At 46.4% G+C, this 27,884-nt stretch overlaps 1 protein-coding gene and 1 pseudogene across 1 annotated transcript; one reads left to right on the top strand and one right to left on the bottom strand.

The window, feature by feature from the left end:
• Nucleotides 1-10: 10 nt before the first annotated feature.
• On the bottom strand, nucleotides 11-27,686 carry RAD54L (RAD54 like). Its single transcript, XM_021684441.1, has 18 exons — nucleotides 27,669-27,686; nucleotides 27,501-27,587; nucleotides 25,949-26,068; nucleotides 17,613-17,673; nucleotides 16,775-16,910; nucleotides 16,263-16,332; nucleotides 15,879-16,167; nucleotides 15,531-15,655; nucleotides 10,021-10,171; nucleotides 6,456-6,582; nucleotides 5,332-5,406; nucleotides 5,055-5,185; nucleotides 4,395-4,505; nucleotides 4,120-4,243; nucleotides 3,686-3,764; nucleotides 3,192-3,371; nucleotides 310-473; nucleotides 11-221 (listed from the first exon to the last, which is right to left on the bottom strand). The coding sequence occupies exons 1-18, from the start codon at nucleotides 27,684-27,686 to the stop codon at nucleotides 11-13; spliced, it is 2,259 nt and encodes a 752-aa protein (XP_021540116.1).
• Nucleotides 6,724-6,936, top strand: LOC110575270 (annotated as a pseudogene).
• Nucleotides 27,687-27,884: the final 198 nt, after the last annotated feature.

Genomic DNA, 27,884 nt, shown 5'->3' with positions numbered 1-27,884 from the left:
GACTGGTTTATCAGTGGAGGCCCCGCTGCTCCTCATGGGAATGCTGGTGGAAGACGAATGTGATGGCAGTGGAGGCAGCATCCCAGGCAGCCTGGAGTACCTCATCCTTGAGCCCCCGCTTATCAGTGTTATGGTTCCACTGAGCCAGGTCGGAGGTACAGTCAGAACCATCAGGGGGTGGCCGGACCTGGTGGTGGTTGACACAGCGGCGGCAGCGCAACCTGGGGCAGAGGACAGAGCTGTGGTGACTACAGTGCCCGTGTGTGCAGGGAATTCAGAGGTAACAGCCAGTAAGGGCACTCCACTCACCTGTCATGTGTGTCACTAAGGCTAGCCTCATCCAGGGTAAACAGCTCCTTCAGCTCACCCAGAGAGAAGTGCCGCTCCACATCCTGCTCCTCATCCACCACACAGCTGCTCAGTGCCTTCTTGTGGCTCTGGCGCTGAAAGATCTTCTCCTCAATGGTTCCTGCCTGGGGTGGGGAGACCAAGGGATGCATGGCTAAGTCATCCCCAAACACAGGGGGGCAGGAAAACCTAGGGCTTGAAACTATAGCTACCCAAGAGAAGGGGAAATAAAACTATAAGTCCTATAGCCGCACGTCTGCTCAGCTGAGTCCATTTTCCCAGTCTGTCTCTTGGGAACATGACTTGTACATGTCTGCTCACCCAGGATATTTTCTGTACAAATGGAGGGTTTCATGGCCTGGCTACATTCCTTCAGAGTGAGCTGAGGTTTGCAGCAGCTTCACCAGAGCTCCACACCAAGCCCAGGTCTCTCTCACTCAATAAATATCATTAGGGTATCCTAAGCCAGGCCCTGTACACGAGGATACAAAGAAGAATCAAATATGATCCCTATTCTTGAGCTCATAGTCTAGTGGGAGAGACATAAACTAATTGGTACAATAATAAAAACCTGTATATGATACCCAAGGGCCCACAAGAGGGATGGTAGAGGGGAGTGTTGGAAAGCTTGAAAGATTATCCTTGAGTTGAATCTTAAAAAATGAATAGATGGTTTACAAAGAAAGAGAGAAGGGAAAGCTCCTAGGTGCCACATAGGAACAAAGGAATAAGCCTGGCCTACTAGAGGACTGAGAACCTAAGACCGTCTAAAGGATGGTGGGAATGTAGTAAAAGCTGGGATTGAGAAAGTCAGCAGAGGTCATACTGAAGAAATATGGATGCCAGGCTGAAAGAGCTTGGCCTTGTCCTGTAAGTGATGAAAAGCAAAATCAGAATTTTTGTCAAGTTCATTCTGGAAGCAGTATGTGAAAACAGGTTAAGACCAAAGGTAAAGAATCAGGAAGCTGCTGCAATATCCAAGTGAGAGAGGACTGTGACCTTAGCGTGGGACAGAGAGGAAGGTTAAAGAAATTTCCAGAAGGTAAAAATCAATAGTAATTTGTTGTTAGGAGACAGAGAATCGTCCAGTAGGATGATACCCAGGTTTGGGTTGGTTGGATAACGGAGCCATTAAATGACAGAATTCAGAAAGCAAATGAATTTAGTCACCATGCATCCAAAGTGTTCATAGACATGCAAGTGGAAATGTACAATAGGTGATGGAAATATGGGTCTAGAACTCATAAGAGTTCCAGGCTAAAAATTTAGAGATCTGTCAATATAATGAGTGTACGTAATCACAGAAGTAGGAAAACCAGATTACAATTTTAAATATTAGTGGTCAACAGTGTCAGATACAGAGGAAAAATCAAGAGTTTCTTGTTTTGGCAATTAGGAAGCCAACAGTACATTCAAAAGCAGGTTCAGGGGCATATAAAGGGTCTGATGAGTGAGTAGAAGATGAGGAAGTGAAGTTAATTGGTAGGCTTTGGAAAAATGTGACTATGAATGAATGGAAAGTAACACAAAGTAGTAGCTACAATTGGACAGAGGCTTAAGAAACCGTTTTAAGGTGAGAGCTACTTGAGCATGTTTATAGACCCAGGGAAATAAAGGAGAACTTAATTGACTAAGAAAGGAAAGGACAGGAAAGAATCTAGGGCAAAGCTAGAATGATGAGCCTCAAAAAAGAAGGAAATGATCTTCCTCGGAGATGGGAAGGGAAGAACCAGGTGCAGAGATTTACGAAAGAGAGGCTAGAGAATTCAAGCCTGGTAGCCTACGTTTTCTCTGTGAAGTACAAGACAAGGTCTCTGCAAAAAGAATGAGAGTCAGGGTTAGGTAAGAAACTTGAGGGAAGTGGTGAAGGCTTGAAGTGGCTGTTGAAAGAAACGAGATACAGCCCAGCGCAAAATGGAATATGTGAATTTGTGCTAGTGCTGATCTATACCTGCAAATTTTATCTGGTGCAGAAGCTGAAAACAGTTGTAATGATCCAAATGGAGAAGGTTTTACAGAAAGAGTGGCTGAGAGGATGCATGGTTAAGAATCAGGACAAAAAGAAAGAGAAGTCAAGCCAGACTGGGGGGAGGTGGGGTACTAGGGACATTAGTTTGAAGCAGATGTAGGAGGTATGAGAAAGCTGGAAGAACAGGAAGTGAGAAGAGACTGATAGCTATTAAAGTTTGGAACTATGTGTAGTTTTGGCACTATTAAAGTTCTGGAGTGTGGCCTTGGGAGTAATTAAATGAGGGGGAGTTGAAGAGCTCATTTAGAGAGGTCAAGGAAACATGAAGGCCAGAGTGCTAGGGAACTGCATGGTCCTTGAAGTCCAGATGATCTGGGGAAAAAAACGAAGATGGGGCTGGTATCCGAAGTCACCAATGAATTAGGAAAACAGCATAGGATAGAAGACTGTAACAAAGAAGAAAAGACAGTAGTCAAGTCAGATAACATGAGCTTTAAAAGAGAACTGTAGGGTGGATGGTCTGAATGATGACTGAGAACGTGGAGAATGCCAGTACCTCTTCTTAGACCCGTGGAGGCAAGTGACACAGCAGAGATCAGGGATGAGGGAAAGCAGGTGTCCTGTCAAAGGAAGGCGACCACAGGAGAATTTGCTAACCCCTGAACAGGTATCCAGGTGGCACAGTAAGGTTTTGAAGGAATTGGGTGGAGAGAGGAAGAAAGTACAGAAGAATAAAGGGCTCTGGCTAAGCCCATAGCCTGGCCACTGCTAGAGGCAGAGGAGACAAAGAGAGGTACTGAGAAACAACCCAAGATGGTCCTGAAGGTCTTGTTCCATGACCCACCCCTACTATGACCACTGTCACCCTCCTTACAGACAGCAGGCGATAGATATAGCAGGTCTTCTTTTGACCGTCACGCCAGATCCGGGCCATGGCCTGTTCATCATTGGCCGGGTTCCAGTCAGGGTCAAACATGACCAGTCGGTTAGCCCCGATGAGATTGAGGCCACAGCCTCCAGCTTTGCTGCTTAGCATGAAGACAAAGTCAGGGCTCTGGAAAGAGGAAGCAGGAGAAAAAGAATCTCTTGCAGCCTGAACTGGAATCCTACTCAGCCCAGCAGACTACTTTCTCACACATCTGTACTCTCATGCTGTAAGGACCAGCAATACCACCAATTTGTCTGCCTACCAATTTCCCAGCCCAGCCATCACCAACCAGCCTAACCCCACCACGCCCACCAGAAAAGGGGGAAAAAAACAAAACAATCGAAGAGACCCTAAAGCAGAGCACCCTTATAGCTTCTCTGTCACCCCTGGATTCTGATGTTACTGCACTGGTAGTGTGGGAACAGGGGCTGTACATTTACCAACGGATTGTTAAAGCGCTCCACAACCTTGGCTCGCTTCTTAATGGACATTGTGCCATCCAAGCGGACATACAAGTACCTGAAGGGGAATCCAAAGATCAGAACCCAAGAAGGAAGCAGAGCCCTGCTCCCGAAGGAACTGAACTAACCATGCTTGAGGCTATTCATGTACAACCTGAGGCCCTAAACTCCCAAAGGGATAGGCAGGGAGCTCGAGGCCAGGACTCCGTCCTCTGGGAGTACCTGAAGGACCAGGGGCTCTTCGGCTTAGAGACGGAGCTGGGACCGTGGCAGCAGTAAGAGAACAGTTACTTTCTGGGAAGACCCTACTGTACCCACACCTTGGCCCCTATCCACCGGTCAGAACAGCTACTCTTCCTAGTGGGACGGTCGAGGAGACACTGCTTTGGTAAATTGATTAGGCTCTTCCCTACCTTCGAGCCCGGCAGAGTTTCTCAAAGAGGTCCAACGTCTGAGTGTAATTGGACACCAGCACTACCTTGTCACTGCTGCGGCTTCGGGTCACTGCCAGGATGTAATCAAGGACCAGCATCTTACCTAGAGAAATCAGCAACCGTTAGCCCCCAGCAGGCCATCCCAATGCCCCTGGATTCTTACTCCTGATATCATGCCTTGAGATAAGGATACATCTAGCACACAGAGACAGTCTCCCACTCCTCCTCTCAGAGGAGCCCAAAGACTGGCTTACCTGACAGCTGGGGCTCTACAGCCTTGGAGCTATAACCAGGGGGGAATATTTCCAAAGCACCTTCAAAGCCATTCTCCTCTTCCACACACTTGTCATAGATTAAAGCTGGATCTGGGGGGGGGGGGGGGGGCGGAGAACGACACAAACCCACAAACAAAATGCAAAATGCCAGCTACAATGCTTTTGGATGTTTCCACTTCAGTGCTCATTGGAACCCCCTCTAGAAGCCTACCCAGCAGACCTTCCTCAGCACCAGACTTGCTTGACCCCAAATCCCAGTATGCAGTCAGTTCCATCTGGGACCATCTTGCTCACTAGTGTGTTCTCCCAGCAAAAAGGGAACTATATCAGAGAGGGCAAGTTTGTTACTTTTCCTCCTGTCCAACATTTTATATGCACACGTGTGCGTACACATACTCACACACACACGGTCCCATATACCCCAAGCATCAAGCATGGGCTGGGCAGGGGATAAGCTAAACCTTCCAAAACAGTGTCAGGTTTACAGAGTACACAATGTAGGGTTCATACCTCAGGAAGGACTAGAATCACATGTGGCCTTCATGAGGACTCTAGACAAGTTTGGAAGGTGTCTGGACCATACAAGAGCCTACCCTTGCTCACTCTTTCAGAGGAACCCAGGACATGGACCCAACTCACGATTACAAAGCTTCTTTAGTAAGGTGATGGAAGAAAGGGAAGACACACTCATCTTGCCCTCACGCAACTCTTCGGCTGGCTTGGCCTGTCTCAGAAACCTCTTGTATAATTCAGTTTGAAGGGGTGTCAGCCTGAAAAAAGGGCAGCGGGGTCAGTGGGAAAGGCTGGACCACACTTCTGCCCTGAAGACACCGTGAGAGCCCAGCCATGCCTCAAGGGCTGAGCTTATTTTTTTTATTAACACACTCACTCTATACCCCTCAGTTGAGTTCAGTACCTACAACAAACCACCTGCTCAATCTTCACAGGCAGATATTTAGACAGGATATCAGATGTCCTCCGTATCAGACACCTGGGGAGACAGGATAAAAAGGCAAAAGGTTGGTAAAAATGCTATGCTAACTACTGGAATAAAAGCTACCACCCAAAGAATCCAAAAGACTATTTCTCTTCTGTAGTATCATATGTCAGAGACCCATCAGCCTTATGGCAAAGATATCTTTATGAGGGTCTCAGGGGGAACAAAGACCCTTTCAAACAATCTAGTTTACACTGACAATGCTTTGTCTTCCTCCTGAAAAGTTTAGCTGGTCTTCAAGAGAAGGCCAAGACCTCCCATTGAGCCTGGCGCTCAGACAGGGAAAGCAAGCTACAAACCACTAAGTCCTTAGGGGAGTTTCTGCTTGCACTTGCCCAAATACCACATGGCCCAAGTTTCAATGAAATTAAGCCCTTACCTCTTGGCAGACCAGGAAGGATAGGGATCAGGCACCTAAGGAGTAGCTCCTAAGAACTAGGAGTAGCACCTAAGAACATAGTGACTGTCCTTCCTACCATCTAAAATCGGAGAGGGGGCAGGACTCCAGGATATAAATCATCAAGTATATTACCTACAATAGAGGAGTCCCGAAAGTACTTCTCCCCTGGATTATGTGGACCCTATGGAAAAGCCCTCTTAGTCTGAGAGCCACACCCATCCTTCAGATCTATTTCTACCTGTCAAAGAAGGCTATGGGGCCTGAGAAGGGAAGCCTGGTGCTTTAGCTCTGAGATCAACTGACAGGAAGCTTCTGAAGTACTAACAATGCTCCAAGGGATATTTTGCTCAGGGAGTCAGGCAACATCAGAGAAGAGTTTCCTCAACAGGGTGCTAAGCAGCCCCAAACCAGACTACAGGGCCCAGACCAGGAAGAAAGCAGGGACTTGGCCTGCAAGACACCTCCATTTATTCAGTGGCTTTGGTCAGGGCACAGATCCCACTCCCTAGAATCCCAGCCCTTATAGGCCACGGCCCCAAAGCACTGCTTTGGATGGCTTAGGAGGCAATTCTGATGACCTAACTTGGGGGGAAATCCTGAAGAAAGGAGCTGCTGCCGAACCCAGCCCCCACCCTGCCATTACCTATTCACAATGCTGGTGAGCTCCCGCAACCGCTCCTCTCCTAGCTGTCTGTCCGCCTCACCAGCAGCTGCATCCCGGCCCTTCAAGATTGGCAACTCAAAATGCTTCTTGAACTCATGGGCAGTTCCTAAGACAAGAGAGAAGGGAAAATTAAAGCACTAAAGAATGTAAAAAAAAAAAAAACAAAGGGGAAGTCTCACTCTTTCCTGTCCTCGCTTCTAGTCGCTTGCTGTGCCAGCCACACGCTCCCCGGGGGCCCCTGGTAGCCATGCTAAGCAAAATTGAAGAAATCAAGGACTTTCTGCTTACGGCCAGGCACAAGGATGCTAAATCTGTCAAGATCAAGAAACATAAGAATAATGTGAAGTTTAGAGTTTGATGCACCAGATACCTTTATACCTTGGTCATCCCAGACAAGGAGAAGACAGAGAAACTAAAGCAATCCCAGCTCCCAGGTTTGGCAGTGAAGGAGCTGAAATGAACCTGGCACACTGATTTGAACTGTATTAACATTTTTTTAATTAAAAAAAAAAAGAATGTAAAAAAGGAATGATTAGCCCACTGCCAACAGTGGCAGACTACTTTGTTACAGACCACCCTCCTGCCAAGAACAAAGCTAGACAAATCATAGGCAATCTCTGAACGGATCAGAGAGCTACCAAAGCAAGTGGGGACTTGACAAGCCATACAGATTAAAACTCAAATATATAACTAATTACATTAAATATAAGTGGACCAATAATCCAATTAAAAAGACAATACAATTGTCAGACTGGATTTTTTTTAAAGCTCATCTATATGCTGCTTATGAGAGATGAAGTAGCATGTATCAGTGCAATGAAGTACCGATACCTGCTACAATATGGACAAAATATTATACTAAGAAGCCAAACACAAAGGTCAGATATTGTATGATTCCATTTATATGAAATGTCCAGAATAGGCAAGTCCATAGAGACAGAAAGCAGATTGGTGATTGTCAGAGTTATTAAGGGTAAGGAGAAATAGGGAGCTACTGCTTAATGGGTATAGGGTTTTCTTTTGGCCAGGAATAAAAAAAGTCAGATATCTCACAAATGAGGATCTCAAATGGCCAATAAACATATTAAAAGGTGTTCAACTTTATTCAACATTAGGCAAATGCTAAAACACCCACCAAATGACTAAAATTTTAAAAAATTTCTCTTAAGATAAATATTGGTGATGATATAAGAGCAGAGGTCAGCAAACTACAGCCATGGGCCAGGCACCTGTTTCGGTAAATAAAGTTTTATTAGAACACAACCAGGCCCATTCATTTACATTCAATGGCTGCTTTCATGCTACAATAGCAGAGCTGAGTACTTATAACAGAGACAGTACGGCCTGCAAGTCTAAAATACTATCTAGCCCCATGGGGCGCCTGGATGGCTCAGTTGGTTAAGCGACTGCCTTCGGCTCAGGTCATGATCCTGGAGTCCCGGGATCGAGTCCCACATCAGGCTCCCTGCTCAGCAGGGAGTCTGCTTCTCCCTCTGACCCTCCCCTCTCTCATGCTCTCTGTCTCATTCTCTCTCTCAAATAAATAAAATCTTTAAAAAAAAAAAAATAATAAAAAAATAAATAAATAAAATACTATCTAGCCCCTTAAGAAAAAATTTGCTGACCTCTGATGTAGAGACACTAGAATTCTCATATACTACTGGCACAATCGCTATCTACTAGAGCTGAACACATGCATAACATATGACCCAGCGATTCTACTTGTAGGACTCAGGGCTCCATCTCAGGACCCTGAGATCATGACCTGAGCAGAAGGCAGATGCTTAACAGACTGAGCCACTCAGGTGCCCGCATGGATTTCATTTTTCTTTTTCTTTTCTTTCTTTCTTTCTTTCTTTTTTTTTTTTACACAAGAGAAATGCACACTATGCTCAGGCAAAGACATATAAGAATGTTCACAGCATCATTACTCAAAAGAATAAAAAACTGGAAATTCGGGGTGCCTGGGTGGCTCAGTCATTAAGTGTCTGCCTTCAGTTCAGGTCATGATCCCAGGACCCTGGGATTGAGCCCTGCATCGGGCTCCCTGCTCGGGGGGAAGCTGCTTCTCCCTCTCCCACTCCCCCTGCTTGAGTGTTCCCTCTCTCACTGTCTCTCTCTCTGTCAAATAAAAAAATAAAATCTTTAAAAAACAAAACAAAAAAACCTGGAAACTCAACTGTCCATCAACAGAACAGATAAATAAATTCTGGTATATTCATAAAAATGGAATAGTATTGGGGCACGTGGGTGGTTCAGTTGGGTTAAGCATCCAACTCTTGATTTTGGCTCGGGTGGTGATCTCAGGGTTATGGGATGGAGCCCTGTATCAGGCTTTTGCTGGGCATGGAGCCTAAGATTTTCTCAACCCCTCTCCCTCTGCCCTTATGCTCCCCTATTAAAAAAAAAAAAAAAAGGAATAGTATACAAAGAAGAAAACAAACTACCACCACGAGCAACAACATGGCCGACTCTCATAAACATAATGTTGAAAAAAAAAGAAACCAGATGTCAAGGAACATATACTGTATATTCCATTTACATAAAGTCAAAAATAGGCAAAAACCAAACTCAAGTGTCAGAAGAGTGTTTACCTCTCGGGGAAAAGGAGAGAACAGTGATTAGAAGGGGGTGCTGCTAGGGGCGCCTGGGTGGTTCAGTTGGTTGGGCACCTGACTCCTAATTTTGGCTCAGGTCACAATCTCAGGGTCGTGGGATTGAGCCCCACATTGGGCTCCGCGCTCAGCGCAGAGTCTGCTTGGGATTCTCTCTCTCCCTCTGCCCCTCCCCACTCGTGCTTCTAAATAAATAAAATCTAAAAAAAAAAAAAAAAAAAAAGGGTTGCTGCAGAGATGGTGGCAGTAATTCATCTGATAGTCGTTACACAAATGTGTTCACTTTATGAAATCTTGCTGCTTAGCTGGTTCTTGCCTAAAGTTATCTTCCTGAGCACTGGCAAGTTGGGGTGGCACTAACAAACCCTCCCACAGATATTTATGTACAAGACCTACCCACCTGTGGTTGCCAGAGGCTGGGGGGAATGGGACAGGGGGATTTATTGTTTAATGGGTAGAGGTTCAGATCTGCAAGATAGAAAAAGTTCTGGAGATGGATGGTGGTGATGGTTGCACAACAATGTAAGCATATTAAATGACAGTGAATTGTACACTAAAAGTAGTTAAGAAACAAAAATTGCCCAAGACAGTCTGCTCCAAGGCCAAAGCTCTTGAGGCAGCTAGGATGTGATGAGCAAAAATGCCTAGGGGTAGTGTTTCCATCCCCAGCCCATAGTGACACTACATTGTGCATAGCCCTACCACCTCTGCGGTGGAAAAATGGCTGCCATGGGCCTTGCTGAGTTGTTCAGTAGAAACAATGTCTCCCAATGGCTAAGCTACTCCCTGACAAAAGAAGTCTTCCTACAAGAGTGCCTAGTGACCTACATATAACTAGCATTCTCCCCTTTCTCTCTTCAGCTAGAGTTATACTCCCAAGGCCAAAGCAAGCCTCCTCTCCAGTGTAGCAGACAAGGCTGGTTTCTTACCCAGAATGCCTGAATTAACAAAATGTACCAAGCTGAAATACTCAAGGAGATCATTCTGGATGGGGGTCCCGGAGATAAGCACCCGCCGGCTGGTGTTCAAGCTGTCCAGTGCCTGGTAAGTCTGATTCTCAGAGTTCTTAAGTCTGTGTCCCTGCAAGGAAATTAATTCTCACTTAGGCCTGGGCATGATCTGGCATCCCTAACGATAGCAAAGTCCTATGTAGACAGGGAAAGAGGAATCATAAACATTACAGGTCCTGGGCCTTGGGAACTGAGCAGGATACAGAAAGAGTGAGAATTTACCTGCCTCCTTAGGGAGAAAAGTCAGGCTCAAGAGACAGACCTTCAGTTTCCAGACCATCAGTGCTACATTCATAAAGCAAGGATTCCCTTGACTCCGTTACCTCCCCTCGTCTTCCCTGCCCCAAACTCCAGAGCCTTAGCAAGCTGCCTATCTTCTTCAGAGACATTCAGCCATGTTCTATTCTAGACCCCTGTTTTCAGGGAATCCTCCCCTCCCCATCAGCCCAACCAACCCCGAACCTACTGAGCCAGAGGCCTTCTGGATTGGTCTACAGGCCATGTCTAGGCTGTCAGAGCTAAAGGGACTTAGGCCAGGCTCCTCCTTCCCTCACCCTGCAGAATCCACAGCTCATATACCTGAAGAGCCTCTCTCTGCCTCCCTTTGCATCTGTACCCCAATCTCTATTCTCCGTCACTCACCCCTCATACACACCACTGTTACTTCTCTCTTTTTTAAGGCTTTTTCAAGAAAGTTGTAAAGAACCCTATTGTCTTTCCTCTTTCCCCAAGAACCACATGGGCAAGATCAGGCCTGTGCCTCTTCTATCCGAAGTCCCCCATTTCAGCCCGTACTGGGCAAGGCATTCGAAACGCAACCACCCGTGAAAGAATGAACAAACAAGTCAGCATGCGCCGGCCCCTCTGGTCAGCCTTGTACGATGCAATTAAACACAGACCCTCCACTGACCCTCCTGTCTCTAGAATCAAGTCCAAGTTCATTAGTTTAGCACTTCTCAATAAGGCCCTAGGTAACTTCTCTGACAACTCTCAACAGCTTGTCTTAGTCCAAGAAGCTGTAACTCCTCCCCACTCCTAATGCTGGATTTCCTTAGGTCTCTTTGCCCATGCCATTCCTCTGCCCAGAATTCTCTCCCACAGGCAAATTCCTCAAATGTCACCTCCTATGCAAAGCCTTCCTCAAGGACCCCAGGCTGTTGGTCTCTCCCACTTCCACGCTCCTATGGCACCCTGTAACATAATAGCTGTTTACTGAATCCCTAAGTCTCTTCTATAATCCAGATAACAATCAGGTAAATGGGAATTGTAATACCTATTTTAGAGAAAATGAAGTTCAGAGAGGTGAACAGTTATCCCAAATCACACTGGTAGAAAGCAGAACTAGGATTTGAACTCAGGTCTTTGTGATTCCAAAGTCTGGGCAGTGCACTACCCTGCTGCTCATCTACTGCTATATATACTATAGTACTAATCATACTCTACTTAAATCTCCTCAGCTAGACAAGAATTTCTTAAGGCAGAGACCATGTCAGACTTGCCTTTATATAACTTGGTGCATAGGACAGAGCCGCACACAGCTGCTCAGTAAATGTTTGTTGAATGAAATGAATTAATAACCACCGTTGCTATTAAAGAAGAATTAGACCTAGAATTTTAAACTTTAAAAACGACTGGATGTTGTATACCTAAAATACAATGTTATATGTCAATTACATCTCAATTTAAAAATATTTTTTAAGACATCCAAAACAAAAAAATAAAAAACAACTAGAGGCTCCAAGCTCTAGCCCTGAAACAAAGAAGGCTGAGACTCTGGAGCCTAAGAGGGAAATGAAACTTGTGAGGAAATTACCCGAAAGACCCTAGGGAAATAGGTGTCAACAATTTGGTCCCTCTCAACTGAAGCTCCCTGAGGGCAGGCATCATGGGACCCCCAGGACCTGACACACATCAGGCACTTAATAAATAACCCAATAAATGAACTAACACAATATCCCTGTGGGTCTCTGGAAGGGAAAGCCGATCCCAACTCCCTATGGGAATACCTGGGCTCCAGACCCACCTCCTCCCACCATCACCCAGAGATTTTTTTTTTTTTTTTTTAAGATTTTATTTATTTGACAGAGAGAGACACAGTGAGAGAGGGAACACAAGCAGGGGGAGTGGGAGAGGGAGAAGCAGGCTTCCCGCAGAGCAGGGAGCCCGATGTGGGTCTTGATCCCAGGACCCTGGGATCATGACCTGAACTGAAGGCAGACGCTTAACAAAAGAGACGCCCAGGAGCCCCCACCCAGAGATTTAAAACCCAAACTCTGGGGTGCCTGGCTGGTTCAGTCAGAAGAGTGTGCTACTCTTGATCTCAGGGTCGTGAGTTCAAGCCCCATGCTGGGTGTAGAGATTGCTTAAAAATAAAATCTTTTTTTCGGGGCGCCTGGGTGGCTCAGTTGGTTAAGCGACTGCCTTCGGCTCAGGTCATGATCCTGGAGTCCCGGGATCGAGTCCCGCATCGGGCTCCCGGCTCAGCGGGGAGTCTGCTTCTCCCTCTGACCCTCCCCCTCTCATGCTCTCTGTCTCCCATTCTCTCTCTCAGATAAATAAATAAAATCTTAAAAAAAAAAATAAAAAGAAAATAAAATCTTTTTTTTCTTTTCTTTTTTTTTTTTTAAGATTTTATTTATTTATTTGACAGAGAGAGAGACAGCGAGAGAGGGAACACAAGCAGGGGGAGTGGGAGAGAGAGAAGCAGGCTTCCCGCGGAGCAGGGAGCCCGATGTGGGGCTCGATCCCAGGACCCTGGGATCATGACCTGAGCCGAAGGCAGACGCTTAACGACTGAGCCACCCAGGCGCCCCTCTTTTTTTTTTTTTTTTAAAGTAGGCTCCATACCCAGTGCAAAGCCCAAGGCAGGGCCTAAACTCACGACCCTGAGATCAAGACCTGAGCTGAGATCAAGAGTCAGATACTCAACTGACTGAGCCACCTAGGCGCCCTAAAAATAAAATCTTTAAAAAAAATAAAAGCCAAACTCTGGCAATTCAGCAAATCAAACGTTTGGCCAGATGAAAAGTTGTCAGAGCTCTTATTAATAAGCTGCTGCTTAATTTCTGTTCTGGCAGGGTTCTCCACTTATCCTTTTTAAAAACAAAAAATGATACCACGATTAAATACCAGTTTTCTCTCTGAAACATGAGCCCTACGAGTAACATTCTTGTTTTTGATGCATTTCCCCAGCATGTTTCTTCTGATTTGCCATGTGTTCTAGATCTTATAAAAGAACATATACGGGTCTGGATAAGGCACACATTCTGCTACCCATTCCTAAGCCACGCTTCTTACACCAAGTTTTGTATTATACCTGAGGCAGTAAGGGATAAGAGCCAGCTCTTAAAATCTCAGGCCTGGATTCAAGTCCCAGCTCACTAGGTCCTGGCAGGGGGCAACTGGGCAAGTCATCACACTTCTCCTAACCTCCAAAACTGAGATGATGACAACAATGTCAATCCCTCACCTATTCATATACTTTACAAAGTACTTCCATACATCTTCTCTCTTGATCTGGACCACATCCCTTTCAGGTAGACCCTGTGCCACCCGCTCACTGTATGTAAGTGACAGTCTCCGAGCAGTCTCATCTGCACAGGCTGCTTACAAGTGGCAGAGCCAAGGCTGAGCCCAAGTCTTCTGACTTGCCCTAACTCGGATTACTGTAAGGACCAAAGATTTTGTACACAGAGTTATTATGCAGCACTTCTGTGTGCCAGAGAGAAGCATCAGCTAGGAGAAAGCATCACGGATGCTGGGAGCATGAAAGCCTGGGGTAGCATCTTCCCTTTCCAGGGTCTGAACGGGACAAACTGACAAACTCCTCCTAGAGTAGGCTGACTGTCTTTCAGGACTGGCTTCCTTGTGTCTCTGACAATTGACAAATTGCTGACAAAAAAGGGCAGATGAATAAAAAGGAGGGCCAGGATGCTGCAGTGTGGCAAGCAGCAGCCTACTCCCCTCTGCCCTGCAGAGTCAGGTCGCAAAACAGGACAGAATGAGAAAGAAAAGAAACACTACAGAGCAGAAGAAAATCTAGATGGGCCAGGGCCCTGAGCTTTATAGGATTATCACACACATAACCCACCTCAACCTGCTAAACCCTTTACTTTTACCAGAAAGAACAGCCCATCAAGCTGTCACAGGTTGGTACACATGCCGGACAATGATGGACTCTTTATTAGGGACAAAAGCCCAATTGGGAAAGAGATCCTAACTAGCAAGCATGGTATCCCAAAAGTAAGCCTTTCTTCCCTGTAACCTCCCCAAAAGTCCCTCAGGTACTGAGCTAACCTGTAGTTCCCAGAGCATAGTCAGGCTTGCCAATCAGTTGACAAACGGGGCCAAGTCTTTCAGCTATCTCTCCACTAAAGCCCCAGGGGTGTGCAAAGTGGCCTTCACTCTTCCCAAGAGATGCAAACAATGGTAGCAGCCTCAGCGTAGCCAAGCACCCTGAAAACCTGGAAAATTCTTTATACCAGGTAGTTCCCAGCCATCCTCATGCCTTTCTAGGTAGTAGCATCTCTACCACCATTCATGCATAGTGGTGGAAAAGGCTAGGAAGTAACTATTACCACATTTCCCTTTGTCCCAGAGAGTCAACACAGACTACTCTAAGGTGTATGGACTGTCCACACTGGGCTTTCCTACCTGTTTCCGTTCACATGCATCCCCCTAGCCTACAACAAAAAAAAACAGTCTTATGACAACTACCAGTCTTATGACATACCAGGCACTATGATAAGAGCTTTCCCTCATTCTCCTCATTTAATCCTCACAATTATCCCATGAAACAAATGATTACCCCACTTTACTGACTCAGAAACAGAGGCTCAGGTGGTTAAGTGACTTGTCCAAGATCATTTCACTGGTAAGTAGAAGAGCCAGAATTTGAATAAAAGCCTGACTCCAGAACCTAGTCCCCTAAACACTGTACTGTGTCTCTCCACCCATCCAAATCCCTCTCATCCTTCAAAGTCTTTCCTTGGTCTAAGAATACTGTCTAGAGGCACAAAACCAAACCTCTCCCTCCTTGGAGTTCCAAGCACTGCTTAATCCCTATTGGCAGGTTGGTGTCAAAGGCTCTCCCTCTCACTTGCATCCTCTAAGGCAACAAGTTCTGTCCTTAATATTCCCCAAAGACTGGGGCGCCTGGGTGGCTCAGTCAGTTGAGCGTCTGCCTTTGGCTCAGGTCATGATCTCGGGGTCCTGAGATCGAGGCCGTGTCAGGTTCCCTATTGAGTGGGGAGTCTGCTTCTCTCCCCCCCATCATCCCACTCATGCGCTCTCTCAAATGAATAAATAAAATCTAAAAAAAAAAAAAAAAAATCCCCAGTGACTGACACAGGGCTTGGATGGCAGTTCTTAGTGAGGAGATTTCAACACTTTCCTCTACCAGGACTCTCAGACTGCTGAAAGTCAAGTACCTCGTCACATATGACCAGTCCAACACTCCCTTTCTGGAGGACTCCAACATGAAGGCGGAATGTCTCATAGGAAATGATGAGGATGGGAGAAGGCACCCGGGCTCCACGCTGGTTCATGAATCCTTCTACAACAGAAAACACGTGAAGGGAACAAATCTTACAATATCTTAAAGAAAAAAGTTTGATAGTTCTTTAATTTAGCCTGGAAATAACTATTTCCACTATTTTGCATGGGAATTCTCTTCTACCTCCTCATTGCCCTCAGCCTGCTGGCCATCAGGGAGCATACACACAAGAAAGGAGCAAGTTATATGGAAGAGCACAGCCAACTCTGTTAAGGCTCCATACCCAGCTTTTGGTCTATCTCGTCCTTAGAGCCTCCGTCAATGGCCAGAGGTTGGATCCTCCCTCCAAGCCATTTCCCAACTTCATTGTACCAGTTCTTCACTAGGCTGGAGGGTGACACCACCACTGCCTTGTCAATTTCTGGTTTGCACTCTGGACTCTGGCGCAAAAGCGTCCACATCAACGTGATGCACTGCAGCGTCTTGCCCAGGCCCATCTCATCAGCCATGATGCAGCCATGGCTGCCAGGGATGCGCCGGCTGGTGACACACTCCCACAGGAACTTCACTCCCTGGGGAATAAAAGGCCACTTTGGTATCCACACTGCTGCTGCCCCAGGGATGGCAGTCTCCCAGCCCATACCTCTTTCCCCCCAACCCCCTTTACCTCTCTCTGATGAGGCCGCAAGACCTTACTGAGGATAGGATCAACAACCACATGGACAGGGAGTTTTTCCCTGAGGAAACACAGCAAAGAAAACATGGAGCTCAGATAAGTGCAAGGGTACACCCTCAGGAAGTCGTGTCCTGCTGATCCAGAGGCCACAGAGGCAGCTGCCTGAGAGGGCCTTCGTGGCCTGCTAATCAAACCACAGCAACTTTTGCTCCAAGAGTTAGAAAGTGAGGAGAGGGTTCCTGATGTCATCAATCCCTCCTACTCCCCTGAGCAAGCTTGGAAGGAAGGGTGAGGAACCTCCAACAACTGGACATGCCCACAAACTTCCCCACGCACTCTCCTTCCCCACCTACCCACTCTCTGGATGGTGATGCAGTCGTCATGACAGCACTCTGAAAACATGCCAGTCCCAAGGAAAAATCACACCACAATGCCCTCTGCCCTTCCAGGTATGTGCACTTAACAGAAGACCAGACCTGCTCAAGAAATACCAATGTACATACTTGTCAAGCTTCAGCTGGTCATGGGCGCTCAGCAGGGGAGGCTCGTACAAAACCAAGGCACCTTCTTCCAAGGGGTCATGGAGGGCCCGGCGGACCCCAGCCCTTTTGAGGCCCAAGGCCCGAGAGCCCAGAGGACCTAGAAACCAACAATCTGTCACCTGAGCCTCTATGTTGAAGAGATCAGCAGGACCAGCTCAAATGCCTATCCTTCACATAACTTTTCCTAAGCTTGCATATGACCTTCTCTCTCCCAGAACCTCCCAAAACCCAGCTGCGCACCTCTATCTGACCATTACCCAGTCTGCCTCAGATCAGAGTTCTTCCCATTTTACTTCTCCCATTTAACTATAAACTTCTGGAGGGCTGGGTCTTATTCATCTCAAGTCAAGCCTAGGAAGGTCTAGAACCCAAAGGGGCCCTTCAAGATGGAGAGCTCTTGAGAGTTGGCCTCCTCCCTCCCCAGCCCCAGTTTTAGCACAATGCTATGTCCTACATAGAACCCAGGTTTCATTCAATCTGAGTGAATTTAGTAGCGTCTCGTTTCTGAGGTTGACTATCTGAGGCCTTCAGCCACCCAGGCCCACCAAGAGCTTCCCAAGCACTGGCATACCCCCACCCCCCAAAAGATGAGGGGCAGTTAGTCATGGCAGGCCTTGCTGAAGCTATCAAACACAGCCTACATGCAGGCCTCTAGAGTGTTGCCCCACACACCGTCACCACTAGCCTGGCATCTTCAATTCCAAGGTAAGCATGTATTTACAAAAGCAGAGGTTTTAAATTATTCAGATACATTCACACATGATTGATTAAAAAAATAGGAAAGTCTCCATTTTTTTACCTTGATAATTTGGAATGGGGATTTTAAAAGGCTTTGACAAAATGCTTCGAATAAAGGATTCCTAAAAAGAAAAAGAAGAAACAGGGATTCAGGACTGATTAAAGATGTTATGGGATAATATTTCTACAAATGCAGTCTAAAATGCCTCTTTAGGGGCACCTGGGTGGCTTAGTCAGTTGATCACCTGACTCATATTCAGTCGGGTCATGATCTGAGGGTTGTGGATTGAGCCCCACATCAGGTTCTGTGTCCAGTGGAGAATCTGCTTGAGATTCTCTCCCTCCCTCTCCCTCTGCCCCTCCCCAACTCGCACACGCTTTCTTGCTCTCTAAAATAAATAAATCTTTTTTTTAAAGATTTTATTTATTTATTTGAGAGAAAGTGAGTGAGCACAGCAGGGGGAGTGGCAGAGGGAGAGGGAGAAGCAGGTTGCCCACTAAGCAGGGAGCCCGATGCGAGGCTCGATCCCAGGACCCTGAGATCATGACCCGAGCCGAAGGCAGAAGCTTAACCGAATGAGCCACCCAGGCACCCCTAAAATAAATAAATCTTTTTAAAAAAATTTAAAATAACAACATGCCTATTTAAAGATAATACATTCAGGGGCACCAGGAGGCCTGCTTCTCCCTCTCCCACTCCCCCTGCTGTGTTCCCTCTCTCGCTCTGCCAATTAAATAAATTTTAAAAACCTTTAAAAAAATAAAAAAATAAAGATAGTACATTCAGAGCATTATATTTTGATTACATCTCACTCAGATGCATCCAGAACATAAGAAGTGCTCCATATTAGGTTATTAGGTTTTATACAACAGCTTTCATCTTTGAGGCTTTACAAAGATTCTACAAATACCCAGGGACAGCAAAGTGCCACTGGCAAGTGCCCAGCCTCAGCTGTCAGCCACAAGGCTTAAACCCATTCATTCATGAAAGGCCATGCCAGCAAGAACAACTATTCCCTAGGGGACAGCACCTTTTAAGAAGAAAGCACCACAAACTTACCCAACCTCAGTACTAACAGAGAACTCCAATATTTGGATTCAAACACTCTCCTCCAGGACTACATCTTCCCAAACATACCTCACATTTCTTTTGTCATATCAATTCTGCCTACTACATCTAATTTCCCACATTGGCCTCCTTGGGAACTCACCAGACCTTCAAAAAGTAGTGATAGTAGCAGTAATAGGAACAGTAGTATTAGTAAATAATATTAACAACAACAGCAAAAATGACAACAGTAATGGTGACTAACAGTGTATAGCAGATGCGGTGCTAAGCACTCAAGATGCCCGCACTCAGACTGCCATTGAATCCTCACTACCAGCACTAGGACGTCCACGTACTATCACTGGTATCTCCATTCTACAGATAAGCATACTGAGACAGAGTGGTTAAGTCACTTTCCCAAGTCACAGGGCCATGACAGGTGCAGGACTTTCCTCATTCCAAGACCCTGACTTGTAACCAGTGAGCGGTATGGCCTCCTAATCCAACTGTTTGACTACAGCCATATGAATCAGCCCAGAGTCAGCAGCTTCTTGCCACGGGAAGGTGTGAGAGGTAACAACATGAGAAAGAGGACATGAGAGGGCAAACAAATCACAAAAAAAAAGCAGGGGGGACAAGGGTGACAAGAAGCAAACATACATAGGTCCTAGAGAAGGGTGGCCTTGGTGCCTCCACATCAGAGCCTACAGGAAGCCTCTGTGTCAGCACCTCAGCCTGGAACCAGCACTGGGTAATGGGGCTGGGGCAGAAGAGCATGCAGGGGAGTCCACAGCGCCAGCCCCTGAGCTAACTCTGACAAGCCCATCAAAGTTCTGGTCTTCTGGTCTACATATCCCTGAGCTCTCTAGGGAATTATGATGGCCTGTGAACCTCAATAAAACAAGAGCTGAAACCCAAGAAAGCAAGGAGAAAACAAGAACAGAAACCCTAAAGGTAGTTTTAATGGGAATACATTAGTGGAAAAAGAAATAATGAAAAATATTCCCCTCAAGCAAAAAGGTAGTTTAATAGGGAAAAAAGCAAACCTGTCTTGCCCTGAAATTTTTACTTTTATTCTGACCCATTTCTATAAAGATTATAAATTTCTAGAAACTCAGTGTACTTTAAACAGGAAAATATAATGAATATATTTCACAATCTCCTGGAAGATACAAAAAGAATATGGAGAACTGAACTTCATCACACTAAGTAACATGATGGGGGGGTTCGGAGAAAGGCCCAAATTATTTGCATATTTCTTTGCAGCTGAATAAAATCTTGTACTATTTTTAATTACCATGATTATTATAATTAAGAATAGCAATGATAATGAGAAACTCGTATATGAACAATGCTAACACAAAGCCACCCTTAAGTCAAAAGAGGAGAAAAGGATGGGGTGCCTGGGTGGCTGCTGGTTGAGCATCTGACTCTTGATTTCAACTAAGGTCGTGATCTCAGGGTCTTGGGGTCAAGCCCCCAGCATCATATCGGGCTCCACACTCAGCAGGAAGTCTGCTTCTCTCCCTCTCCCTTTGCCCCTCCCCCAGCTCTCCAATGGATGCTCTCCCTCTCATAATAAAATAAATAAATAAATAAGAGGGAAAGGAAGGAGATAGATTCTAATTTCCTTTCTTTTTTTTTTTTTAAGATTATTTATTTATTTATTTGAAAGAGAGAGAATGAGAGAGAGCACATGAGAGGGGGGAGGGTCAGAGGGAGAAGCAGACTCCCTGCCGAGCAGGGAGCCCGATGCGGGACTCGATCCAGGGACTCCAGGATCATGACCTGAGCCAAAGGCAGTTGCTTAACCAACTGAGCCACCCAGGCACCCTCGCTTTTTTTTTTTTTTTTAAGATTTTATTTATTTATTTGACAGAGAGAGACAGCAAGAGCAGGAACACAAGCAGGGGGAGAGGGAGAAGCAGGCCTCCCGCCAAGCAGGGAGCCCGATGCAGAGCTCGACCCAGGACCCCGGGATCATGACCTGAGCTGAAGGCAGACGCCTAACGACTGAGCCACCCAGGCGCCCCTCTAATTTCCTTTCTAATTTGGCTTCAATTCTAAACCTGAAATATTAAAGTTTTTTTTAAAGTAATCTCTATACCCAACATGGGGCTTGAACCTATAACCCTGAGATCAAGATTCTTAGGCTCCGGGCGCCTGGGTGGCTCAGTTGGTTAAGCGACTGCCTTCGGCTCAGGTCATGATCCCAGGGTCCTGGGATCGAGTCCCACATCGGGCTCCCGGCTCAGCGGGAAGCCTGCTTCTCCCTCTCCCACTCCCCCTGCTTGTGTTCCTGCTCTCGCTGTCTCTGTCAAATAAATAAATTCTTTAAAAATAAATAAATAAAAAAAAAAGATTCTTAGGCTCCACTGACTGAGCCAGCCAGGTGCCCCCAAAACACTGAAATATTATTTTCAAAATTGGCAATACAGAAGGCTAGATTTGAGGCTCTGAGTAGCCAAGAATTTATGCTCCAGATTTAAAATGCAAGACTTTGAACTGCAAGCTTGTGCAACTAGTGTGGAAGAATGTGAGCATCCCCGGCGAAAAACATGAGGGCACAGCCTACAAGACTTGCAATGACCAGCCTCCGGGAACCTGGTCTGACAAGACTGGCAGAGGCAGGGGAGAGAGCATGCTCTTAATTTAGTTACTGCAAATTCATACCATCCCTTCCTTCTGATAAAAGAGGGAGAGCAGGGGCACCTGGGTGGCTCAGTTGTTAAGCGTCTGCCTTAGGCTCAGGTCATGATCCTGGGGTCCTGGGAACAAGCCCTGCGTTGGGCTCCCTGCTCTGCGGAAGTCTGCTTCTCCTTCTCCCACTCTTCCTGCTTGTGTTCCCTCTCTTGCTGTGTCTCTCTCTGTCAAATAAATAAAATCTTAAAAAAAAAAGTTAAAAAAATAAAAAAAAAAAAAGAAGAGGGAGAGCATCCCTCCTTCCCACCAAGGTCATAGCTTCCCTCTTCCAGAGATTCACTCTATCAGTTCTGTCTGATCTCTCCTATATCTCAACCTCTCTCTCTCTACTAGCTCTCTCTCACCAGCATTTAAAACATGCTTAACTCTCTCCTATTTTAAAAACAAAAATTCCTTTGGGGAGCCTGGGTGGCTCAGTCAGTTAGGCGTCTGACTCCTGATTTCAGTTAGGATCATGATCTCAGGGTCCTGGGATCAAGCTCCAGAGGGATGGGGGGGGGGGGGGGGGGGGGGGGGGGGATGGGTGGGCCTATGCTCAGTGAGGACTCTGCTTGAGATTCTCCCTCTCCGCCCCCATCCCATGCACACTTGCTCTCTGAAATAAATGTTAAAAAACAAAAATTCCTTTGACCTCTTATCTCCACCCCTTCAAACTTCTAGAAAGAGTGTCTGTCTCCCCTTTCTAATCTTCCACTTCTCCTAACTTCTGCCCCTTCCACTCCTCTGGAATAACTCTGGCCAAGACCACCAATGGCCTACATAACCCTAATTCCAGTGGACATGTTTCTATCCTTATCTGGCTAGACAAAGCTGGCCACTCTTGCTTCCCAAATATTCTCTGCCTTTGACTACCATGACACCACTTTCCTACTCTTCCACCTCTTCAGGACCGCATGCTCAGTCCCTGAGTTCTTCTTTCTCTGCTTAACTCCCTTAAAGGTTAAGTGTTCCTCGGGGCTCAGGGTTGCACCTCAGCTCCCCTGACTGCACTCACTGACACTCCAATACACTTTGGAGGGGTCAAATATCATCTCTATGCTATGGACCCCAAATCTATTTCCAGTCCCTACTTCCCTCCTAGGCTCCACACCTACCCATATTTGCAACCATCCCCAAACCTAGATATCCTATCCTACAGAACTTCAAACTCATCACATTTAAGGCTAAGTGCTCTCATCTCCAAGGCTGCACTATATGATTTTTGTGGGCCTGAGGCACTTTTGCCTTTAGGGTCCCCTCTATCTCGAACACTGCCCATTCTCTTCACCTGGCTGACTCCTCCTATCCTTGAGGACTCGACCTAATCAGCACATCCCTCAGATTCAGGTCTTTCACCAACCTCCAGACTGTCAGACCCCCTGTTGTATAATCCCACTGCACTTGCACTTATGTCATATACTTACATAGGACAACTTGAATGAATCCTAAATGAAGAGTCCCACAGAACTACACACCTTTTTTTTTTTTTTTTTAAGATTTATTTGAGAGAAAGAGCATGCACGCAGGGGGAGGGGCAGAGGGAGAGAGTGAATCTCAAGGAGACTCTTCGCTGAGCCCAGAGACCGATTGCACCACCCTGAGATCATGACCTGAGCCGAAACCAAGAGTCAGACACTTAACCGACTGAGCCACCCAGGTGCCCCATACACACCATTTTTTTTTTTTTTAAAGATTTTATTTATTTATTTGACAGAGAGAGGTACAGAGAGAGAGGGAACACAAGCAGGGGGAGTGGGAGAGGGAGAAGCAGGCTTCCCGCTGAGCAGGGAGCCCGATGCGGGGCTGTCGATCCCAGGACCCTGAGACCATGACCTGAGCCGAAGGCAGACGCTTAACGACTGAGCCACCCAGGCGCCCCATACACACCATTTTTTAATACGGCTTAGTAAACAATTAAACAATGTATTACTTAATGAATTATATATAGTTCAACTATCACAAAAGCAAGAGATGATGAAGATAATTCAGGTCAGTGGTTACCTGTCAGGATGGGAAAAGGGATTATGACTTTGGTGATGTTCTAGCGCAGAATGGTGGGTTCACGGGTGTTTATTCTGTGTTTTCTATTTCACATCTTATATACATATTCCTTTGTATTTATCAAGTATTATGTAAAAATGTTTTAAAATGGGGCGCCTGGGTGGCTCAGTTGGTTCAGCGACTGCCTTCGGCTCAGGTCATGATCCTGGAGTCCCTGGATCGAGTCCCGCATCGGGCTCCCTGCTCGGCGGGGAGTCTGCTTCTCCCTCTGACCCTCCTCCCTCTCATGCTCTCTGTCTCTCATTGTCTCTCTCGCAAATAAATAAAATCTTTAAAAAAAAAAAAATGTTTTAAAATGTTTGCTGAGGGGCGCCTGGGTGGCTCAGTGGGTTTAGCGCCTGCCTTTGGCTCAGGTCATAATCCTGGGGTCCTGGGATCGAGCCCCACATCGGGCTCCCTGCTCATCGGGGAGCCTGCTTCTCCCTCTGCCTTTGCCTGCCGCTCCCCCCGCCTGTGTGCACAAGCGCGCACTCTCTCTTTAAATAAAATCTTAAATAAAATTACATTAAAAAATAAAAAATATTTGCTGAATGCACAAATAACTAATATCCATTACATATTCCTATCACTTTATTCCCATTTTTCCTTCAAAATGTCCCTGTAAAGTAAAAACAGACTCCTGCATCCCCCCCCCACCACTTGACACCAGATGTGTGGCGCTTCCACACACAAGCAATTATTCAGCACCGCCTGCGTGTCCTACAATTTAACTCAATCCTGACACTATCTACCTGGAGAGAGTATCAGATCCCACAGGTTAGGGCTCCGTCCCACAGGACTGCCTCTCCCCACCACCCCAATCCCAAATCCAGGTTGCTCCTGGTGCTTCGGACCAATAGGCTATAAATTGGAGGGTCCAACACCCTCCTGGGATTCAATTACTTTTCTAGAGCAGCTCGCAGAACTCAGGAAAAGTTTACTTACTAGATTTACCATTTATCACAAAGGCTACTAAAGGATAAGCAGAGCCAGATGAAGAGATACATACAGCGAGGTCTGGAAGAGTCCTGAGCACAGGAGTTTGGGATATGCCACTTCCAGGCACGCGGATAAATTCTTGTTCAACTCAAAAGCTCTCCAAACCCTGACCTTTTGGGGTTTTATGGAGGCTTCATTACATAGGCATGATTAATTAAACACTAGCCACTGGTAGGTTGGTGCCCCTGGCAACCAGCCACCAAGGTTAGTTGCTTTACAAATGAATCTCATTAACATAAACTCAGGTGTGGTTAAAAAGTTTTTAATGAATAGTAAGACACCTTTACTGCTTTATCACTTAAATTCCAAAGGTGCAGCACCTGGGGGCCAGTACCTCGGGGGCGGTCTGCCTTTGGCTCAGGTCATGATCCAGATTTAAAAAAGAACTGCAAGTTTGTGCAACCAGTATGGGAGAATGTGAGCATCCCTGGCCTAAAACATGAGAACACAGCCTATAAGACTTGCAATGACCAGCCTCCGGGAATCTGGTCTGATAAGATTGGCAGAGGCAGGGGAGAGAGCATGCTCTCACTTTATTTAGTTACTGCAAATTAAACCATCCCTTCCTTCTGATAGAAGAGGGAGACATCCCTCTTCCCCACCAAGGTCAAAGCTTCCCTCTTCCAGAGATTCAGTCTTATCAGTAAAATCTTAAGGGCGCCTGGGTGGCTCAGTCGGCTAAGAGTCTGCTTTCAGCTCATGCATCGGGCTCCCTGCTCAGCGGGGAGTGTGCTTCTCCCTCTGACCTTCCCCCCCAGCTCAGTACACACATGCTCTCCCACACATTTAAATAAATAAAATTAAAAAAAAAAAAAGGGGGGGCCTGGGTGGCTCAGTCATTAAGCGTCTGCCTTCGGCTCAGGTCATGATCCCAGGGTCCTGGGATCGAGCCCCGCATTGGGCTCCCTGCTCCACGGGAAGCCTGCTTCTCCCTCTCCCACTCCCCCTGCTTGTGTTTCCTCTCTCACTGTGTCTCTCTCTGTCAAATAAATAAAATCTTAAAAAAAAAAAGAAAAGAAATTCCAAAAGTTTTTGGAGCTCAGTGCCAGAGCTCAATACCAATGTCCTCAGAAAGTTTGGTGGAAAAAGCTTTGGTGAAGCTAAGCAGATCTGACTACTCTGTAATTTTGGGCAAACTACTTAACCCCTCGGAGACTCAGCTTCCACATCTTAAAAAATGAGTTACATGAGATAATGCACAGAACCTGCCGTAGTAAAGATTATGTTGGATTTTACTAGTGGAAACACGTGGAAGCTGTAAGACTCTGATACGTCTTAAAGCCATATGCTAAGTGAGAGACTGAGCTGGCATGAGGATCCTGGTTCCAACACCCTGCCATGGCCATTCCTTTTCTATACCCTCATGTCCTCAGGAATCTGAGCCACCTGAGATCTGGAGCCCAGATAACCATAAACAACAGGGACTCCAAGTCAGGCACACATCTTGAAGGAAAGAGGCCAGGCCCCTGAGGATGTAGGTAGACCCAAAGCCTCCACCAAAGTCTGTCTGCTGGCTCCTCTGTAGAGCACTGAGGAAGTCTTCAGGGGTAGAAGCCTCCCTAGACAAAACAAGAAAGGTGCCTCCATAGGGCACATGCATTCACCAACAGGTTGCAGTTCTGACTTACATGTTGACTACTATCCAGACAGGGTGGCCGATTGGTTAGTTGAATCAAAGTTTTCCGAAAGGGAGACAGGAAACACTCCTGGCTCTGAGTCCCACTGCTGGATTTCCGTTTCTTGGGAGTCTAGAAGAGTATTGGGGAAGGTAAGTCAAGTCTGGAAGACCACAGAGCTCACCACAATGGCAACTCACATTTAAAACGTTATTAAATGCCGGGCACTGTGCTAAACTCTTCACATATATTATCATGTATCATCATCACAGCAAGCCTATGATAAATGTTTATTATTATACTCACTTAGCAGGTGAGAAAACTGGAAGTTAATGAGGTTACAGAACTTGTCTAATCGGAAGATGGGCACTAGATGAGGTGAATAAAGCGAGCCAGTCAGCCCACACCATGGCAGTGAGGTCGCTAGCACTGAAAGGGTTTTCAGGAGCAAACAGCACCATTTATGACCCAGCTGCACCAAGTGCTGCCCCAAGTTCAAGTCTGAGACCCATGTAAGTAGCAAGAGGCAGCCTTGTCCCTCACAGGCAGAGGAGCCCCCTGCACACCAGCAGTGGTGCAACTTCAGGGCAAGACCCCACGGAACCTTTGAAGGTTTTTGAAGCTTCAATGATCCTACAAGAAACACCTGAAACAAACACCAGCCCCTTCACCCCTCACATACAGGCCCTGCCCAAAACTGCCTTCTTGACCTTCCTTAGCTAATCCCTTTCTCCAAAGTTCCAGTGGCCAAGCCCTTACTTCGTGAACTGCTCTTTCTCTCTGAAGTATATGCTGTATTATCCTATTGATTTTTGTATACATAGGTCCTACCCGGTCAGCCCCAGAAAGCCTCAATAGCGGAAACAGAGCACAGGACCAATCCAAAGTCAAACATACTGCAGTTGAGTATTAGCAGAGACTAGATGGGCACCACTCCTCTAATCTAGGCCCAAGTGAGCTCAGAACAGGCCCTATATACTCTACTGTTTTGTGATATTGGGTAGGGGATAAAGAGCAAAAGAGCAGGCAACTAGTTGCTATTGGGGAGCCATTTTATTTTTTCCAAGGGAGCCAAAAGGCCCAACCCAATTTGCTCTTTTGCTTTGGAATATCCCTCTCTACCAGAAAAATTGAGGCTATATTAAGTTCTAGTAAGCACCTTGAGGACCAAGATTTTTTTTATCTTGTTCAATGCCTGATACTTGGTAAGCACTAAGTAAAAGTTTACTGAAAGAGGGCGCCTGGGTGGCTCAGTTGGTTAAGCGACTGCCTTCGGCTCAGGTTATGATCCTGGAGTCCCGGGATCGAGTCCCGCATAGGGCTCCCTGCTCGGCAGGGAGTCTGCTTCTCCCTCTGACCCTCCTCCCTCTCATGCTCTCTGTCTCTCATTCTCTGTCTCAAATAAATAAATAAAATCTTTAAAAAAAAAAAAAAGTTTACTGAAAGAGTTTCTGGAGGTGACCAGGTTCATCCATGTAACCCCAGAAACCAAGTCCAGGACTCCTTTCTGCCGAAACAGCCCTGCATCCTACCTGTCCCATCCCCTGGAGGGCAGGGTACTCACCACTGTCCCAGGCTGCCAGTCTTCATCATCACCAGATCTGCCTTCCGGTTTTCTCTTGGCCAGCTGGCTAGGAGCTAAGCTCTTCCTCTGTAAGGGGAATATGGAAACTGAGCACTTCCAGAGATCCCGCAGCCTAAACCCATTAGACGGAGACACAAGGCTACCCACAGTCTCCCTTAGGGCCATACTTACCATCCTGGGCTCAGAAGCATAAAACGTCAAGTACCCATCAGCCAAAGATCAAAGGCAGCCAGCAGCTGAGAGTGCAGAACCACGGCCGGCCGGTTAAAGCGAGCTGCTGTATTACTGAAAGCATGGGCTAATTAAAGAGGGAGCATGGATGGAGGGAATCCAGCTAGGGGCTGGAGTTTGGGCCCAAACTGG

This window comes from Neomonachus schauinslandi, chromosome 4 (genome assembly GCF_002201575.2).
Source record: "Neomonachus schauinslandi chromosome 4, ASM220157v2, whole genome shotgun sequence".
NCBI lineage: Eukaryota > Metazoa > Chordata > Mammalia > Carnivora > Phocidae > Neomonachus > Neomonachus schauinslandi.
The sequence above is the reverse complement of the archived record's forward strand: the minus strand, read 5'-3'. Positions and strand labels throughout refer to the sequence as shown.